Raw genomic sequence first — 19832 nt, forward strand, 5'->3', positions numbered from 1 at the left:
GATTTAACGCACCTCCAAACTAATACCTGACATGTCGAGGATAACAAGTTGACAATGTTATACTGCGGCTGTACGGTAGTAAGTCTGTGACTGAAGTAGTATTCTAAGGCACCAGAGGGGAGACCTATTGCCACTTAAATAAAGGTTGCAAGGGAAACGTAAGCCTGGAAATTACGATCAAGGAAACGGCATTGGGTAATAAACACCACAAAACATTTATCATGGGATATAAAATGTAACCTGAAACAGAAGCTAAACACATCAATGCAACACAAAATCCCCTTTATATGTGACCCCAAAGCCTGCAGATCACCCTAAATCAGTGTGTAGTATGTACTAACAGACAGGCCTCCTCCTCCTCCATGTCCCCCCCCACCAGGTGTGACCCTGAGTGGGGCGGGGAGTACTGTGACGAGCCTCTGGCCCCACTGCCCACCCAGCTGAAGGACAGCTTCAGCAAGGCCCCCTCCCTCAGCCACTGGACCCTGGTGACCGGGGGCAAGCTGAGCAGCGTGTGTGGGGCGGTGGCCTCCGGCGCCGCCCTGCACTTCAGCGGGGTACGTTGGCTGGTTCACGATACAGGGAGGTGGAACTTTGTTGATCCCATTCTGGGAGTTTGGCGTCAAAGTAGAAAGTACAGGACAATAGCAAAACTTTAAAAAATATTAAACATTACAATTAATGTAATTTTTTTAAAGGAAATTTACAATTGTATAACATTTTTGAAGAAACAAAAATTCAATAAATCATTTTTTTTTTTTTAATATATAAAGAAAAAATATATTTAATAGTATTAAAATTGATAAGATAATACAGAAATGCCAGTTGGTACACAATTAGAGTGATAGCGATGTTACATGTATTTACGCCGGCCCCATTGCCACTCACCCCGTGCAGAGCTGCAGCCGTCAGCTGGTGACGGTGGACCTCAACCTGACCAACGCAGAGTTCATCCAGTTCAACTTCATGTACGGCTGCATGATCCCACCTAGCAACCGTAACCAGGGCGTGCTCCTGGAGTACAGCATGAACGGGGGCATCAATTGGCACCTTCTGACGGAGATCTTCTACGACCTGTACACCAAGCCAGGGTATGGATCGGTTCGGTTTCCGTACTGATCAAGACGTGTAGCCAAAGCACGCTGTTATCTGTTAAGATGGAGGTCATCTCCCAAACTCTCTTTGTTACAGTTTTTCAAAATCTAGACTTATTTTAAACTGTTTGGATTGTAGACATACTTTTTTGTTGTAATGCTTACTTCTGCATGTTCTCACTTATCATAATTTTTTCCAAAATGTAAAATAAAATAGACGTGTATGGACTTATTTGTACAGTTTGGACTGTAAGTGTGAAGCTGTTGAAGTGATCATCACTACAAAGTAGTGCCTGAACTAAAACGGTGTCTCTTCGGTCCTCGTTCCAGGTTTGTCAACGTTCTGCTGCCCCCTGCTGCCCGCCAAGATGGGGTGCGGGTGCGCTGGTGGCAGCCCCAGCACGAGGGCGCGGACCACAGCGACTGGGCGCTGGACAACGTGCTGATCGCCGGCTCGGACACGCGGGCCCAGATCTCGGACACGTTCGGAGGAGTGGCCCTGCCCAACCACGAGAGGGCCGCCGCCGACGCCACGGCCTCCGGGAAGCCGGCCCCGCCCAGCGAGGCCGAGGAGACCCCCATAGGTACTAGACTGCCTGTGTGTGTGTGTGTGTGTGTGTGTGTGTGTGTGTGTGTGTGTGTGTGTGTGTGTGTGTGTGTGTGTGTGTGTGTGTGTTTTCCATTTCTTAACTTGATTTGCTGATTTATTTGAACAAGTAAGTCTTATTATTACTGATTGATGATGTCGGTGTAATGAAGCAATTCAATTATGTTTATCTTAATATTTGAAATGGTCAATAATGAATTATGGATGAAGTAACATTCTTCCTACACTTGAACATTATCTACCATTTACAGCTGACTTTTTCCTTTCTCTCTCTCTGTTCCTCTCCTTCTTTCTCTCCTCTCTCTCTCTCTCTCTCTCTCTCTCTCTCTCTCTCTCGCTCTCGCTCTCGCTCTCCCTCTCGCGCTCTCTCTCTCTCTCTCTCTCTCTCTCCCCCTCCCTCCCTCTCTCCACCAGTGAGCGACCACTGGCTGTTCTCTGACGAGTGCTCGGTGAAGCGTTTCTGCAGCTCTCCCGACGGCGTGATGGTGTGCGGCAGCGAGGACGGCCGCGAGGTCTACGCCGTCACACACGACATCGTCCCCGGCAAGGGCTGGGTCATGCAGTTCAAGGTGAAGGACCACCCCGATACCTGGTTACCGTAACGACGTCCCCATACCCCTACTGGGACCGCCACCCAACCTAGACTGGCTGTACAATTATGGATTGATACTCAAAAAAGCGTAAAAATCCATAGAATTCATAGACCAGTTCACTGCATGAGAAAGTAATGGTTAAATGAGGGTGGAGGAGGCAAGGCGTTTTCATTAAGATAAGATTGTACTTTATTCATCCCAGACGGGACCTATGTCTGTCACAGAAGAAAGCACAGGAGGACTGTCCTGTGCTTTCTTCTTCACAAAGTACAAGTAACCTAGCAAGTGCTTGGCCCTTGATTCTATGAACGTCCTTACTGTACAGACAGCGAAATATTGTTTCTCTTTCTTCTGACGAATGTACTTATTTTAAGCCGCCTAGGATAAAAGCTTCTGCTAAATGCCCTGAGTGTAAATGTAAAAGTACAAAATAGGTATTTTTTATACATTTTAGCAGAATATCGTAAGTCGTAAATGTGAAAGCTGAATTGTGCTGCTTCCACCCGCCTGTCCCCCTGTCCTCCCGTCCTCCTGTCCCCCTGTCCCTCTGACCTCCTGTCCTGTCCCCCCGTCCCCCCACAGATAGCGATGGGCTGTGTGGAGCCCGAGCGTCCCGCCGACCGCCAGGTCCACATCCAGTACTCGGTGGACTTCGGGGTGACCTGGAGGTACCTGGTCCCCCAGTGTCTGCCCGCAGACCCCCGCTGCGGGGGCCAGGTGTCCCAGCCCTCCGTCTTCTTCCCCGCCGAGGGCTGGAAGAGGGCCGTCTACTCGCTGCCGGACAGCCTGGCCGACACGTACGCTGCCCCACCTCGGCCCTCATACGGGATTTCATGTGTAGCTTGCATGCTAGAACATACAGACATGTTTTGGTTTTTCAATAGGTGTTTGATGGTACTTTGGGTGAACTCATACAATGACGGTTGTTAGGCTTTCAGTAATCTCAGAAATCTGACCTCTAATTTTAAGTCTGAAGGCAGAAAAGCTAAAATTTGGGGTGATTCACTTTATTTTGCTTCATAGAGTTTCAACCAGTCGTGTTCCTTGAGGCAGGGATCATTAAGTGAGAAATTGGCAAACACAAACCCGTTCAGCTGTACTAAACGGTGAAAAAGTGTCTGGAAAGGATTTAAATCAACACTGTATAGACTAACCAATTCCAAAGTACTCTTATTATACTCCCCTTCTGAAGGCTTGATCCGCTTTTATTCGTTTCCTATGTCTCCTTAACGAAAGAGGAAACAAGGTGTAACTCCGCCCCTTCCATTGTGTGGTGTCCGGCCCAGGCTCTGTGCCATCTCTCCCCAGAATCTCTGCTATCATTTACTCAGACTGCTCGAGTTGACCCAATTGGCAGTGTGCAGACCCAGCTCACGTCGGGCTTTGAGTCATACTGTGTGTAGGAGCTCATCCCGCCTCCCTCCTCCTCTGAGATTCTTCTCCTTCCTCTTCCTCCTCAGGGCGGTGAGGTTCCGCTTCTACCAGCAGCACTCGGACATGCAGTGGGCCGTGGAGAACTTCTACATCGGCCCGGCCTGTGAGGGCCACTGTGGGGGCCACGGGGACTGCCTGGACCAGCGCTGCCTCTGTGACCCGGGGTTCACCGGACCCAACTGCTACGCCAGCTCCGCCCTCAAGGTGAACCACAGCAGCCCCTTAATATATACTGGCCTTCTCTACCCTGAGCCATCAGTTGGCTATATGGTCTTCACATGGCCCGCCACAAAAACATCAATTTTATATTATATTATTATATCATAATCGATATAAACGTATAGATTATGAAGTGTATCGCTTTTATCCAAAGCGACCGACAACTAGGCAAGGCGACAGCCAGCAGGTCGGGAGCAGTTAGGGGGAGGTGTCTTGCTCAGAGACCTCGAGAGTCCTTCAGCTAGGAGGAGCCGGAATCAAACCTGCAAACCTTCCGGTTACTAGTCAACCCGCTCTAGCTCCTGAGCTAGGCCAAATGATCAGAATCTAGAAGCAACAACCGCTCAACATTACCCCTTGAGGCTTGTAAAACTGGAAAAGAATCCAATAGATGCTGCCCCCTTTGGCTCTCCCCTGCAGGCGTCCCTGAAGGAGCGGTTCGACTGGGAGGGCCGCACGGCGGGGCCCCAGTGGCAGGTGCTGGAGGGGGGCCGGCCCTGCACCGACTGCGGGGTGCTGGTGGAGGGGACAGCCCTGTACTTCGGAGGAGCCGACGCCAGGCAGGCAGTCACCGCTGACCTCGACCTGCGCGGGGCCAAGTCAGTACACTGCTCATACGTCAGAGATGACCGCTGTCTCATTCATCTTCTTGCGTATCGCTGTGAGCGTTGTGTACGTTTGGGCTGGGATTCAAACTCTTTGTGTGGCCTGTGTAGGTTTGTTGAGTACTGGGCCAGGATCGGCAGTGAAGACAACATGACCATGTGTCACCGGCCGACCTGCCGCAGAGAGGGGGTGCTGCTGGACTACTCTACTGACGGAGGTGCAGTAAACAACATATATACCTTCACCTGCTTCATTGATATACAAGTAAAACACACCGTATCGCCAGATAATTTTCTTATTGTCATATCAGTGTGAAGTTTGTTTGTGTGGGGTTGTGCAGTTTAACTCGTAGCATATTTTTGTTTAGTGACCCGTACCAATTGATCCAGTAAAACATTGATTCATACCCAATCTGTACCTACCCAAAGAGTGTCCACCACCAATGATAAAATCACGCTATAAGCAGATAATCTTACGCTTGTCCCTTGCCTTCCCTCGAACCCCCTTCACCTGTGTGTGAACCGCAGGAGTGTCCTGGGCCCTTCTGCACGAGATGGACTACCTGAAGTACATATCGGTGAGGAGGGACTACATCGTGCTGCCGCAGGGCTCATTGACAAACGCCACGCGCCTGCGCTGGTGGCAGCCCTTCACCATCTCCTCCGGCCTGGCCTCGCCCACCCTGGAGAGAGCGCAGTGGGCCATAGACAACATCCTGGTGGGGGGGTCGGACATCAACCCCTCCATGCTGCTGGACACCTTCGATGACGGTAGGGTCTTCTCTATAAGGTGTCAGGTTTTGCGTCGGCTTCTCTTGCTGTGAATACCACTTTGTATTCTGGGGAAAAGTTGGATTGCCTTAAGAGGGGACTGTGTTGCTCTAATTGGCATATTGTTAGCGTGTCATACTTATTTTTTGAGTGTTGTTGAATATAAATGAGCAATTTAGTCAATTTGTTTACATTTGTAAAAGGATTCTGTTCCTTTTGTTACCATACAGTCGAGGTAAAAATATCAATCGCTTCCTTATCAGAGAGAATCTGGAAACACTTTATCTTGACGGTGTGCCTGGTCGTACCTTGAGTGTTTTTGTACATCAAAAAAATCACAACAAGGGGTGCCTCCCTTCTGTCCTGAGTCTTAGGATGAATCCTTTAAGAATGGAAGATGTCATAAGAACAATGTTGATGCGTGTCTCCTTTTGGTCCACAGAGGGCGTGTCTCACGAGGAGAGCTGGAGCTTCTACCCCAACGCCGTGCGTACCGCTGGCTTCTGTGGGAACCCGTCCTTCCACCTGTACTGGCCCAACAAGAACCAGGACCACACGCACAACATCCTGGCCACGCGGGAGCTCATCGTTCAGCCCGGATACATCCTGCAGTTCAAGGTACGCTCCAGCAGGATCATAGAGACGCAATCCACTTTCACTTAAAACTATCTTTTATTTTTTATGGGGCTACTTTTATATGGGTAGTAAATACCGCATAAAATATGTTACTTAAAACAGAAGCTAAACACATCAATGCCACACAAAATTCCACATATGTGACCCCAAAGCCTGCAGATCAGCCTAAATCTATATAGATATATAAATCTCTAAATGCATATACTTCTTTATAGATATTATATAGATATATTTGTATATATTTATTTTATATTTTATTTTATTTTATATTTCTACATCATAGTGTCCAGGAGGAGACAGTTTATTTTATGAATAACACTTGGAATTTGACATTGATGCGTCAGGGTTCAAAATTTGGGTGACAAGTCAGAAACATCAGCAAAACGTGTGTGTGCTTGATCTCACAAGCGTTGCTGCGGTTTCTTGACACCGGGGGCTTGTGATTTCAGATCGTGGTGGGCTGCGAGGCGGACACCTGTGAAGACCATCATTCAGTCCTGCTGCAGTACAGGAAGGATGCCAGGTGAGAGGCCAGCACGGCTCCTGGACCAACAGTGATCCACCGCTATCGTACATGTAGAAGTTTGTAACCTCCGTCTCCTCCCACCCCAAGGTCTGACTCGTGGCAGCTGGTGCAGTCCGAGTGCCTGCCCTCCTCGGTCAACAACGTGGGCTGCTCTCCCTTCCAGTTCCACGAGTCCACCATCTACAGCCCCGTCAACAGCTCCACCTGGACCCGGGTCACCGTGCAGCTGCCCGACCACGTCTCCTCTGGGTGAGCAGCAGCGTTGACTACCGCCGGATGAAAGAAACCAGAGAGCCCACACTAGAATAAATGACTTTCTTTAGTACATAAGGCTCCTCAACAATGCAGGGATGTAAGTTAAACGAGTCACATTTAGAAGTATTAAGTATTATCAAAGTAAGTAACAAGAAGAGTAATGCAATTAAAGTATAAAACAAGCATACATGACACATAGCCACAATCTTGGCTATGATGACTGCTAGAGCCACTGCTAGGGCTTTTGGTGAACATACATGGCATAAACGACTCACACATGTCTACTGCCATGATCAACTTCCCTGGCTCAATCCAAGTTTGCCTCTCTCTCTCTCTCTCTCTCTCTCTCTCTCTCTCTCTCTCTCTCTCTCTCTCTCTCTCTCTCTCTCTCTCTCTCTCTCTCTCTCTCGACCTCAGGGCCACCCAGTTCCGCTGGATCCAGAAGGAGGGGCAGGGCGAGCGCCACAGCTGGGGTGTGGACCACGTGTACATCGGGGAGGCCTGCCCTGGCCTCTGCAGTGGCCACGGCTACTGCACCAGCGGGCTGGTCTGCATCTGCGACGAGGGATACCATGGTGGGCTGCCAAACCATAGCTAGGACGTATCACTCGTTTCTCTGTTGAGGCCTTCAGTAGACATGTGACCCAAAGGGTTGACAAGGAGTTGAGTCTGACAGGTGTTATACATGGAATTAGCTGGGGAACTTTCTAGGCTCTGAATATTATAGAATTCTCTGTCTACAATATGATGTATACATAGATAAATGCTTTTAACTATAATTTGCGGGTCATACACTGCAATATTGGCCTTAAGATAAAGTGTTTCATACAGCAACCCATGGTTTAAAAATCAGTGCATTGCTGTAGTTTTATGTTATTGCTAAATCCTTGAACTAAAAAGGGTCACAATGTAGTTGCAAATGCAAAGACACAGCTGGAAGGAAATTAATTATGGTGAAACACACAAACAAAGAACATCTCCACCTCCTACACCCCCAACATCTCACTCTCGTCCTCCCCTTCTTCTCTTCTCTCATTGGCCCGTTCCCCGCTTCCCTCCCCCACAGGCGACGACTGCTCCCTGTCCGGCCGCGACCTGCCCAGCTCCATCAAGGACAACTTTGAGTCGGGGAGCGTGTCCCCGGAGAGCTGGCAGCTGATCCAGGGCGGCGGCGTGGGCAGCGGCTGCGGCCAGCTGTCCCCGCACGCCCACGGCGACTCGCTCTACTTCAGCGGCTGCAAGATGAGGCAGGCGGTCACCCGGCCACTGGACCTCACGAGAGCCAGGTACAGGTACTGCCAGCCCCCGCGTCCCTGCACTCCGCTAGACGTTGTTGGACCGCTTGAAGGCGCTGTAAGCGATGTTATCGGGTTTTTTTGGTCAACTTCCTGTCTTGCAGGAAGTTAGCTTACTTTGTTTGCAGTTAGCGCCCTCCTCCCTCCGACCAGCGTCACAACATGAACACGGGTCTTTCAGGGCTCTCGTCAAATTTCCTTCTGGCCGATTAATTTAATTTTTTCTTGTATTTATCTTTATTTTTTCACTGGCGTGTTAAATCGTGAAAGTGTTCCTGGGAGAGCTGGCATCTTAAGCTTCTTCCTGTTCCGCCAATGTCAGAGGACTGCCTCTTTGTGTTGTTCTCTCTCCTGATTGGATTATTTGGAACAGGATACCAGAAAAAGATATATTTTTAGTGAAAAGCGGAGTGACCGAAAACTAAATATCAGGCTGAATATAGAGCAATTTAACAAACAATTGTCGCTTACAGTGCCTTTAAATGTGATTAATCTCAAAGAAAAATAACATCATCCTAACTTGTGTTACGAAAGCAACCAAACCGTTTTCTAACGGACTGTTGTAGGTTCGGTCCATCGTGGGTTTGTGAAACTCTATAACTGAGCTTGGATCCTTGAATCCAAGGAAAATGTTTGTCTTGCCACCAAACTTTGTTTGTCGATGTAAAGATGCCATGCCATCCTGTCCCAAGTATTGACAAAGACTGTTTCCGTTCATATACCGATTACAGAATTGTCATGGTACTCTTGATGTTTCTACTAATGAACAGATTGCATTCATTGTAACTCATTGTACGTCCAACGCCCACCTCAGCACAGCCCACAGCCTGTACCTCACCGCTGCTGTTCCTCACGTCCTCTCCCCTCTCTGTCTCCACAGTAAGATCATGTTTGTGCTGCAGATCGGCAGCGCCGCCCAGACGGACAGCTGCAACGTAGCGCTGGACCGCTCGGACACGGTGGACCGGGCCGTGCTGCTGCAGTACAGCGTCAACAGCGGCGTCAGCTGGCACGTGGTGGCCCAGCACCAGCCCAAGGACTTCATCAAGGCCCAGCGGGTGTCCTACAACATCCCCCTGTGAGTGGAGGGACCCGGGCACCCAGTTAGAGAGACCGACGGAGAGCCACAGGGAGGGGGGGGGGGGGGGGGGGGGGGGGGGAGAGAGAGAGAGAGAGAGAGAGAGAGAGAGAGAGAGAGAGAGAGAGACTAGGAGGTTCATTTTTGCAAGCCTTGATGTGTCGGGAACCCTTTTGATCCGGTGGCAGAGCCATGAATGATTGTATTACTTGAAATAGTTTTAGAAGAGCCAAAATGATCCTTCAATCTTTTCAGTGAGTTGATTCATTCATCCAATCACTGGAAGAGCCGAGTAGGGCTCTAGACCCACAGGCCTAGGAGGCGCCTGGAAGGGGCTTAGAGGGACCTGGAAGGGGTGGACTACAAGAAATACACATCAAACATAAAACATAAGCCAGGGGTTGATTTAGGATTCATGGCCAACTCATAAATGACCAATGAAAGTACCTGAACCCACCATGCCTTTCAAATGGAACACATTATATCCACACTCCCTTTCATTAATAACGATGTGACCCTCTCCTCTCTCCTCCATCTACCACCTCTCCTCATCCTGGTTGCTAACGCTGCGGCTCTGGGCCGCGTCTCCCCCCAGAGAGGCCAGGGTGAAGGGGGTGATGCTGCGCTGGTGGCAGGCGCGTCACGCCGGGGCCGGGAGAGACCAGTGGGCCTTGGACCACGTGGAAGTCGTTCTGTGAGTACCCAATACCCCAGGAGCCCCCCCCCACACCGTACGTACCCCTCTGCTCCCCTGCCCTACCCGGGACCCCCCCCCCTAGCCACACCCCTCCCCACCTGGGCGGGCCCTGGCCGGCAGCCTAGTCCCACCAGCTCGAGCGAATAGATCAGAAACGAGGCGTTCCCATTGGTTGTCCTCCGCGCGGCCAGCCGCAGATCGCTGCCTGCAGCCGCCGAACAGTGAGTGTTGCGAGGTCGCTCTGTTGAGGTCAAAGAGGCAAAGGATCACACAGTTTAGCGCTGCTCTGTGTGTGGATGGCTGCTTCGCATACAGCTGCCGTCAGCAATGTGGCATTTCTGCAAAGTGTTGCACAGTGTATCTCCAATTTGTGCACAGAACACAGACCGGTGCATCAATTGTAGTCGAGTCGGAAGTAATTCCCGTCAAACGTGGTAGAAATTCTAATTAAATGGATGCCTTCAGCCCTCGGTCAAATTGGAGATACAATTTGCTTGTGGGATGCCACGGATGTGCCATGTATCTGCATATCTACATCATCACACTAACTATCCATAATCTTTACATGACGACGCCGTAGGGCATTCTGAATGCATTCCCCTGCATGTGGCTGTGGGTATCAGAGCAATGTTTTATTCATGTTGCTTATCGTTCATCTGGGCTTGTGCCCAATGCATTCCAAATGCTTCATCAAGTCATGTGATGCACCCAGCCGCCAGTGAAGCGACACAGACTAATTGCAGAGCTGCACACAGACACTGACACAGATGTCTCGCTCAAATAGACCCACACAGGCAGAACCATAACACACTGCTCCGTGAGGGCCAAAGCTGAGCTGCCCTGCCCCACGACCTCTCTATCTCGCTCACTCTCTCTATCGCGCTCTCACTCTCACTCTCGCTCTCTTGCGCTTTCTCCTTCTCGCCTGATTCTCGCTCTCGCTCGCATTCTGGCTCTATCTCTTGCTCTCTCTCTCTCTCTCTCTCTCTCTCTCTCTCTCTCTCTCTCTCTCTCTCTCTCTCTCTCTCTCTCTCTCTCGCGGGTGCTTTCTCTCGCTCTCTCTCGCTCTCCCTCACATGATTTTCATGCACTGCTGAAAAGGGAGCGTGTTTCCTCACTCTTCTGTGTTTCTTGTTTTCTCTCTCTGTCCACCACTCCTCCTCTCACTCCCGCTCCCTGCTCCACCTTTCCTCTCGCTGTCCCCTCCCTGCTTGTGACACCACCTGGGTTGATCATGTGGTCACCCGCTGGTCATGTGACCTCACTTTGCTCGCCCTCCTTCCATGGTCCGGCATTTTACTCGATACTCCTCTCCCATCCCTTTCTACCTCCCTCCTTCCCTTCCTTCCTTCCCTACTACCTTCTCTCCAACACTGGCCACCGATGGATGGAGCTGCTGCATCTCCTCTTCTCCCTCTTCCCTCTCTTCCCTCTCCTCCCTCTCTTCCTCCACCTGGGATGGTGTATGATGTTCTCTCCGTGTCTTCACTGTCCACTCTCATGCTCCTCCCCTTTCACTGGTTCCTCGTGCTTTTACTACCCTTTCCTTATCCTTATATTTTCCAACTTGTCTGTCTCTCACTCTCTCTTTCTTCTTTCTCTCCCTCCATCACAATATCTCTCTCTCTCTCTCTCTCTCTCTCTCTCTCTCTCTCTCTCTCTCTCTCTCTCTCTCTCTCTCTCTCTCTCTCTCTCTCTCTCTCTCTCTCTCTCTCTCCCCATCACCATCTCTTTATATCTCTCTCTATCTCCATCACCATCTCTTTATATCTCTCTCTATCTCCATCACCATCTCTTTATCACTTTCTCTCTATCTCTCTCTCCATCACCATCTCTTTATCACTCTCTCTTTATCTCTCTCTCTCTATCACCATCTCTCTCTCCTCCTTGTCTCTGATACTGGCTCTTTCTCCCTTGACCGTCTCTCTCCCCTCTCCCCTCTCTCTCTGGGCCCCTGCCCTCCCTACCACCCCGGTCCAACCCCCCAGGCCTGGGTCTCTGCCCCCCCTGACCTTTCTGCGAGACAGCTGCCCCCTCCACCTCCTGCCCCGCCCCTCTCGCCCTCTAACCTCTGCTCTCTTCTGTATTCTGCTCCCTCTGGCATGGCTGTAGCGTCAGGTAAGTTCTCCGCCTCCCCCTGAATGCAGCCCCCCCCCCCCCCCCCCCCCCCCCTCCCTCCCTCCCTGACCCCCTCCCCCCACCCAACTCCACCATCGACCAACACCCACCCACCCAGTCCACCATCCACCTAACCCCACCACCACCACCACCCTCCTCTGAACCCATCGCACTGCAAAGCGCTCCTCCCTCTTGCTTACCCTCACTCCACCAAGTCACCAGCAGCAGCAGTAGCACCACCACCACCACCACCACCACTATCCTCTATATATATCGTCCTGCTGTCGCCATACCACCAGCCCCATACTCTACCCATGTGGGTTCCAACCTGTTGGCCTGTGACTCCCTTTCTAGCTCTGAAAATGTTTGCGGCCTCAACTTTTGCTTTCGTTTAAAATCAATGTCCCGGTGGACGTAATCACATCGCTGTACTGCATAGCCTCGAGCAAGCTAAGTGCTTGCTCGAGGCTATCAATCACTAGGCAGTCCGTTCAGATATATCACCTATGAGACAAAAATGTATCATCAAATATCAATAGCTAAGCAGCCATCCCTGTGAACCCAGGTCCATATCGGGGGACCCAAAGTGGGGTCACGACCCACAGGTTGGAAACCACTGCTCCACACTGTCACATCAGTCCGCTCTCAGGCTATAGGCAGGCAGGCCAGCACAGGAAACACAATCACACCGACCATATATTTAGATTAACTCCAAAGCTCAAGCATTAACAAAGAGTTAACAAAAATTAACATTAACAAGAGTTAATAAATATCCACTCGACATTAGGTTTCAAAATACAATTTTGTTGTTGTCATTGCTATGCTGGTGTATCAACACTGAAACAACTTAAATTGTTGTGTTTGCGTGTGTATATGTGTGATGTAATCTGTCACTATTTCAATGTTTGTTGGCGGCTCACGAGAACATTTTACCGTAGCGTAAATGAAGCTATAGCTGCCTGGGAAATCAAAACCCAGCATTAACATGGATCCAGCACTGACATATTAGTAACGCCCTACCGACATCCTACTGGGATCATACTGACATACTACTGACATACAACTAGCATACCATACCAGTAGCATACTACTGACATACAACAAGCATACCATACCAGTAGCATGCTACTGACATACAACTAGCATACTAGTGACATACTACTAGCGTACTACGGACATACTACTAGTGTACTACTGACATACTACTAGCGTACTGCTGACATACTACTAGCATACTACTGACATACTACTGGCATACTACTAGCATACTACTGACATACTACTAGCGTACTACTGGCATACTACTAGCATACTACTGACATACTAAAAGTCTACCACTAGCATACCACTAACCACTGACTTACTACTGACACACTACTGAAATAATACTGACAAACTACTAACACACTACTAAAATACTACTAACATGCTACTAGCATACTACTGACATACAACTAGCGTGCTAGTGCCCCCAGACGAGAGCCCAGCGAGGCGCTGGGCGCCCCTGCATGTCTCTGTGTGGACCCACTACTGCTCCATGCCTCCATCCTCCTCCACTAAGGCTGTCAAAAGGCTAGGCCTTGACCCCCAGCCAGGAAGACCCCCGCCACAGCCCCCTGACACACGGCCACCTGCCCGCCCACAGTCCAACGCCATCGACAAGCACACACACGCACACATGCAGAAACACACTAACACACACGCGCACACATGCAGAAACACACAGGCCCCCACGCAGACACATACACGCAGAAACACACTAACACACACACACACACACATGCAGAAACGCGCAGGCCCAAACACACACGCAGAATCGCAGGCGTCCCACTTTGACTAGTTCCAATCCCTTCCATCTGCCGTTCACACATCCACCCGCCCACGCTAACCCCACCACCACCACCACCACCACCACCACCACCCCTACCACACAAACACACACACACACAAACAGCTCTCCAGCCCCCCCCCCCCCCATCAACCAACCCACCACCCCACCACCCGCCCCCGCTTCGCAGAGATCCCTGCCTGCCCTGGCTGCACTCCTGGCTCACTGGCAACGCCCTGCTGGATGGAAGAAGCAAATGAACAGGCTAAGCAAGAGCGACCTTTGCAGCTTCTCTTCTCTGTTTGTCTCTCGGTTTTTGGAATCCCCTCTCTGTCTCCATCCCAATCTGTCTCTCTCTCTCTCTTTCTATTTGGCTGTTTTTTTCCAACTCTGACCCCCCCCCCCCCCCCCCACCCAACTTCCTGACCTCAAACACTCTGACAGGGGTGCATCAGAGCTGTACCCCCCCTCCCCTCCTCCCCACCCACCCACCTCCCTATCACCCCCCCCACCCCCCCATTGTCTGACATAGACGTCCTCGTCCCGTGTGTGTCTCGTCCCGTGATACGTGGGTCTGTTTTCCTACCGTAGGAGAGATGTGTCCTAGCTACCTAGACAACCACACTCAACCACGTTCGGCTGCCTCTCATATCGTCTGCACCCCCGTGTAGAGTAGCGCCCTGGTGGCTCCCGTGTTATTTACTTTCCAAGCCCCCCATAGCCCCCCTAACCCCCCCCCCCCCCCCCCCCAGCCCGGTCAAACTAACCATACCAGTGTGTTGAGTGTGTGTGTGTGTGAGGTCACGGTTGTAACCCTAATGCACTGTTGTCCGGCATGGACTCTGCTGAATGGCAGCTGCATCTGGGCAAATGTGACTAGGAAGTGTGTGCGTGTGTGCGTGCGCGCGTGTGTGTGTGTGTGTGTGTGTGTGCATGAGAAGGCCTGGTGATCTTCACTTGCTCACTAATGCTTAATCCCGTTCTCTTCTCTTTTTTTTGCCCTCTGTTTCCCACTCTTTTGTCTCACTGTCTTTGCATCCCTGTAGCACGCGCAAGCAAACCTACATGATGAACTTTGCCAGACAGACCGGCCTGCGTCACTACTACAGCCGTAAGAGGCGGGCACTGCGACTGCATGCCTAGGCCTGTGCTGAGAAAGGGATTGGCTTCCTCTGACCTGCCAATCACACTCCATCCTCCCGCTCCCCCTGACAACACGTTGCCCTGTTGAGTCCCAGCCGCAAGTGGATTCCAGTCAGCCTTAGACCAACCTACCCTACCCTACCCTACCCTACCTACCTACCGACCTACCTATCCACCCATTCTAAGATACTGGTCATTCATTTGGTTTACACTGCAGCCAATCAAGGCCTTCCCCAAACACACGCATTTGGCGGGAAGACTTGGAAGGAAGGAGCGGCAAAGGCAGCCATTTTGTTATTATGGATTCTTTGTTTTGGTCGTTCTGTTTTTTTGATTCATGGACCTTTGCGGTATCCAGTTGTTTTATAATGATTTGCTGTTGGTTGTTCTGATTCCTGTTCCCAGTTGTGAAGCCGCCTCCGCTGGCTCTGTCCCTTGTCACACCCCAACTCCCTCCTCCTCCTCCTCCTCCATCACCCCCACGCCTCCTCCACCACCGCCACCTCCTCCGCCTCCTCCTCCTCCACGTCCTCTTGCCACACTGTGAAGCCCCAGCGATATTAAACGAGACGTCGGCCCGATCGGGGAGCCGCCGCCCGCCCCCGCAGCTCCACTGAGCCGCCCGCCCAGGAGAGAGGACCCCGCGCCGAGCCCTGACCCCCACCCACACCTCCACCCCCGACCCCCCCCAAACCAGTACCAGTATGCCGGGAGCAAGACCCCACCACCCCGATACGATACAGACCCTGACGAGGAGGAAGCTACGCGGCTAGCCGAAGACGCTAACGGATTAAACAAAAAGAAAGAGAAAAAAAAAGTCAAAAAAAAAAAAAGCTAAAGAAACGAGTACGGTGTTCTTGCTGTTCTGTGTGTCTGTGGGTTCAGTTTGTGATGAGTTGACTGTGCTGTTGCGTTTCCATTCGTTTGTTCGTTTTCTACTAATTCATCTACTTTGATGGGAGGGGAGGGAGGGAGAGGGGGAGGGAGGGGGGAGGGAGAGGTGGGGTTGCTGGGCTCTGTTCTCTGTTCCTTGTTCACGCTAGATGGATGGAGGTAGGGGAGGGGGAGGGGGGGCGGGGGGGGGGGGGCTGATGCGACCTCTCCCCCCCCTTCCCCCCGCCTGACCTCCCGCGAGGGGACGAACCGGATGGACGATTCACGAGAGAGAGGAGAAGAGTTCGAAGAAAAACAAGAAGGAAAAAATAAAAGACTGAATATTGTTTTTGTTTTTCTATTTTTTTTTATATATGTTGGTTCCCGAAAAATACAGATATTTATGGTAAATGGCTCTCCACGTAACCTATTTAAAATGCACTGTGCGTGAAAAACCTGTATGTTATTTTCCAGTGTTAAGTTATTAGGCGGTCGTGTCAAGACTGTGACATCTCTCCCCTCTCTCTCTTTTTCTCTTGTGCTGTTTCCCGACCCCACCTCTCTCTCTCTGCCAATTTCTGATACCTGGAGGTGAGGTTCTGTTCGTGTTGTTTTTGAAGTCTGTGTAATATGGACCCTCTGCCCTCAGTGTAACTCCAGTATAGCAACAATCTCCTGTATATATATATCTATATCCACTATGGGGAGACCCAGCAGCCTTATAAAAGGGAAAATAAAGAACTGCCCAAACCTCATACTGTATACACCAACCCAGCCCTGTCTACTCTCTGTGTGTGTGTGTGTGTGTGTGTGTGTGTGGTGGGTGTTTGTGTGTGTGTGTGTTTTTGACTGTGTGTGTTGCTGTGGTGTTGTGTGTGTGTGGTGTTGCTAGACGCGGTGTGGGTCCTTTCTTAGAGGTTATGAACTTATGACATATACTTTCTCTGACTTAAGCGTGCTAAGAAGTGCTGGCGAATCATGTGTGTGTGTGTGTGTCAAAAAATAGATCAGGCAGTATATTTATACTGTATTTATTAAATTATTTATTTGTATATATTAAAACAGTGCTTCATACACGCATCATTTATCTACTGGACACATTGACAACTGCCTCGGTTTTGTAAGACCGGACACATTCACTGAGTCAGTTCGGCCGTCAACACTAACCAATGTTGAGTCGAACACAGAAAGACATTGGCTCTCGAGTCCATCATCTCCAAAAAAAATCCCTTCTTAAAAACACATGCATTGCATTGCAACGCATCAGTAAAAACAGACGCTATTCACAAACGCACCACCGTCAAACCCAGCAGCACCGCGGCCGGCGTGATGAGCACAAGATATCGGGACGGGGCGGCCGGGGGTGCGGCGTTGCAATAGGGCCAGGGGCAGCAGTTGAAGCTCAGGACGTACTCCGTCCCTTTGAGGCGGATGACGTGCACTTGGTAGCAGCTCTCATTCTCCATGCAGCCTCGGATGGTCAGCGCGCTGCGGTTGCCGTAGTGACCGACCCCCTTGAAGCAGAACTCGCGGTGGGGGCACGCGGTGACCACCAGCTCGGACTCGGCCTCCTGCTCCCGGTCCTGCAGGGGGCTGTAGAAGCAGCGTAGGTTGTCGCACCACAGGGGGGCTGGGAGCAACCACACACATAGCAGGGCGACCTTCAGCGCCGAGGACATTCGCAGCCTACGGGGGGAGGAAGGAGAGGAACAGCTGGCTTTGAAGAGAGAAGTCCAGTCGACTCGGATAGAAATGTATTGGGTAACTCCTGACGTGGCCGGTTTGGGGTTACTTGTTCACTCCCTGCTAGGGGTTCAGATAGTTTTTGGTGAAACCCTATGGCTATAGATTATGTGTAGTTTAAGTCCCCGTCTACGTTAATGCTGCAGCACAGGTGCTCAGCATGTTCATTGATGAAGGCAGCAGCAGCAGCACTACATGCACCTACCTGCTGGGAAATAAAATAATTTACTGCTATCATTTAACAGCACAAAATTGACATGGCATCTCACCTGCTCATTCTACTGTTTCAAATTTAACCCCCACAATAATAGACAAGTTTCCAGTCTGAGCTGATGATGGATGAAGGACATAGGCCTACATAGACTCTCTAAAGGCCACACCTTCTGAACTCAGACACACCTGCAGGGGAAATTGGTGCAGTTTAACCAATCAAAGATCGGTTCTGTAATGCCTACCTTTATTGTGTGTGTGCTACAAGACAAAGACTGCCAACATTTGTAATATTATTTAATTGCATTTACCAGGAAAATGGTTAACAAGCCATCTTTACCTCTCTGGATTACAATAAGCACCACAAGGCATACACTAACTTAGAGATTTTCAAATATTTTCATGACTTAATGAAGACATTAGATTCATTTTACAACAGTGCGTGTTTCTAGGCGAAGTCAGGAGAGCGTCCTTGGATAAGAGACTCCTCCTTCTAGGGGGGACGTCATTAACTCAATGTATCGAAGACGTCACCCCTGGTGTGGCCCCTCGACGACGTATAATTGATGCACGAATCCGAGGGCACCTCGGCGATGACGTTCCTCGTCAAGTTCCCAAAGTTGATACCCTCCAGTTTGTGGGCGATCAGCCCCAGCAGAGCAGACAGGGCGCTCTCCGGCCGGGGCGCAAGGTTACAGCGGTCCTCGCAGCAGCATGCGTGGCTCACGTTGTACCGAATCCCCCGGTATCTTAGAAACTCGTGGGTCCCGCACAGCACATCCGTCATGCAGCCCTGAGCGGAAAGGACGTGGAGGCTTCCGAATCGGCCCCAGGAGCTGGCGCAGCGCTCGTCGGCCAGGCACCTGGTGGTGGTGGTGACATCGGGGCAGGATTGGCCCTTGTGCTGCAGGGGGCAGTGGTTGCACAGCAGCGTGTCCAAGCACAGGCCGGGGAGAACCAGGAGCGGTATAAGGAGGAGCGAGGCGAGGTACCAGCCCAGACAACTGAAATATAACACACACGCATATAAAAACACGCATGCACATAAAACACGCACAGACATAAAACACACACGGAGACTATCCACCTAAATTTACTATATAATTAGTTTCGTTATTACCTCTGTTTTCGCTGTGACTCCATCTTGTGTTGGGCCGTCAGAGTCTGACCTCCTGAAGATGGAGCTCATTAAGAACATCCTGATTACTAATTCCCCACAGCTGGCTCTGTCCTTATTGCCACCACGTAATGAAATTAAATCATTTACTTTAAGTAACGGGGAATGAAGATGAGATTGCAGTGCCCTCTGCCGTTAGGTCAGTATAATGCTTATCAATTATCAATTCGATTTTTAGCCAGAATGTTCATTATTGTTGTTTTTTACCCATGGTGGTACATTAAACATCGGAAATTGCGTTCAATATTCAAGTTGATAATTGATCTAGGCTACTCGAAAAGGAAAATAACTATATATGTGAATCAGTTCAATGGTCTATTATTCAATTCAAAAGTTAAAGGTCCCATGACATTTATTTATTTATTTATTTAAAAGGGACAATGCACATCAATTTACATTTTTAGTTTACCCTCAAAATGTAAATGCATCAGTTATTAAAAAAGCAAATTTTCCTCTGTAGTCCCTTGGCAGGTCAACACATCATCACATTACATAATAAGGAAAACTGAGAAGGATACTAGAATGCAATAAAAGTAGCCCGCTGGTACAGTAGCCGAGGTCGGGGTAGGCCTCCCCGATGTACACGTGGTCCACACCCCAGCTGCTCCCCCTGCCCCTCCTTCTGGATCCAACGGAACTGGGTGGCCCTGAGGTCGAGAGACAGCATGAAGCCATGGGGGGGGGGGGGAATAATAGTTTATTCCCCAGGAGTAACATGTTGCTGGACTGTACCACTTTCCCACGGGGATACTTTTCAACATACCAAATGAAACCCCTGCCTTTCACCTGCCAAATAAGACATATTGCACCGTGCACACAGACACATAGACATAGACTCAGTTAATACACATAAGCCCAAAACTCTTCACTAACCATCGTCCTGTTAAAAGTTACCTTCCATTCTCCAACTCATTTATTGAAGAGCCCCAT

At 50.2% G+C, this 19832-nt stretch overlaps 3 protein-coding genes across 4 annotated transcripts in view; 1 reads left to right on the top strand and 2 right to left on the bottom strand.

Annotated features, from left to right (window-relative positions):
- The window catches only part of reln (reelin), a 106202-nt gene extending 90648 nt beyond the window's left edge, over positions 1-15554 (top strand). The window contains exons 48-64 of one of the 2 annotated variants that reach the window (XM_056598412.1): positions 380-557; positions 898-1091; positions 1425-1678; positions 2116-2270; positions 2877-3091; positions 3755-3932; positions 4368-4546; positions 4664-4770; positions 5081-5323; positions 5766-5941; positions 6409-6482; positions 6573-6734; positions 7158-7315; positions 7807-8026; positions 8916-9113; positions 9709-9807; positions 15305-15554. In XM_056598412.1, coding sequence (XP_056454387.1) covers positions 380-557; positions 898-1091; positions 1425-1678; positions 2116-2270; positions 2877-3091; positions 3755-3932; positions 4368-4546; positions 4664-4770; positions 5081-5323; positions 5766-5941; positions 6409-6482; positions 6573-6734; positions 7158-7315; positions 7807-8026; positions 8916-9113; positions 9709-9807; positions 15305-15446 — 2932 coding nt within the window. In that variant the 3' untranslated portion in view covers positions 15447-15554. The other variant, XM_056598413.1, reaches the window with a different exon arrangement.
- Positions 15555-16810: 1256 nt separating this feature from the next.
- On the bottom strand, positions 16811-17898 carry bncr (bouncer). The gene is made up of 2 exons (XM_056599136.1): positions 17785-17898; positions 16811-17458 (listed from the first exon to the last, which is right to left on the bottom strand). Exons 1-2 carry the CDS (start codon positions 17790-17792, stop codon positions 17056-17058), a joined length of 411 nt encoding a protein of 136 aa, XP_056455111.1. The 5' UTR covers positions 17793-17898; the 3' UTR covers positions 16811-17055.
- A 38-nt stretch (positions 17899-17936) lies between these two features.
- On the bottom strand, positions 17937-18933 carry LOC130389377 (protein Bouncer-like). Its single transcript, XM_056599135.1, has 2 exons — positions 18846-18933; positions 17937-18729 (listed from the first exon to the last, which is right to left on the bottom strand). Exons 1-2 carry the CDS (start codon positions 18866-18868, stop codon positions 18234-18236), a joined length of 519 nt encoding a protein of 172 aa, XP_056455110.1. The 5' UTR covers positions 18869-18933; the 3' UTR covers positions 17937-18233.
- Positions 18934-19832: the final 899 nt, after the last annotated feature.

The sequence above is a fragment of the Gadus chalcogrammus genome, chromosome 9 (assembly GCF_026213295.1).
Source record: "Gadus chalcogrammus isolate NIFS_2021 chromosome 9, NIFS_Gcha_1.0, whole genome shotgun sequence".
Lineage (NCBI taxonomy): Eukaryota > Metazoa > Chordata > Actinopteri > Gadiformes > Gadidae > Gadus > Gadus chalcogrammus.

Excerpts from the sequence above, each read along its gene's own strand:
- LOC130389377 (XM_056599135.1), bottom strand. The coding sequence starts at position 18,868 with ATGGAGTCACAGCGAAAACAGAG. Across the intron at positions 18,730-18,845 it reads GAGTCACAGCGAAAACAGAG|TTGTCTGGGCTGGTACCTCG; the intron begins GTAATAACGAAA and ends GTTATATTTCAG.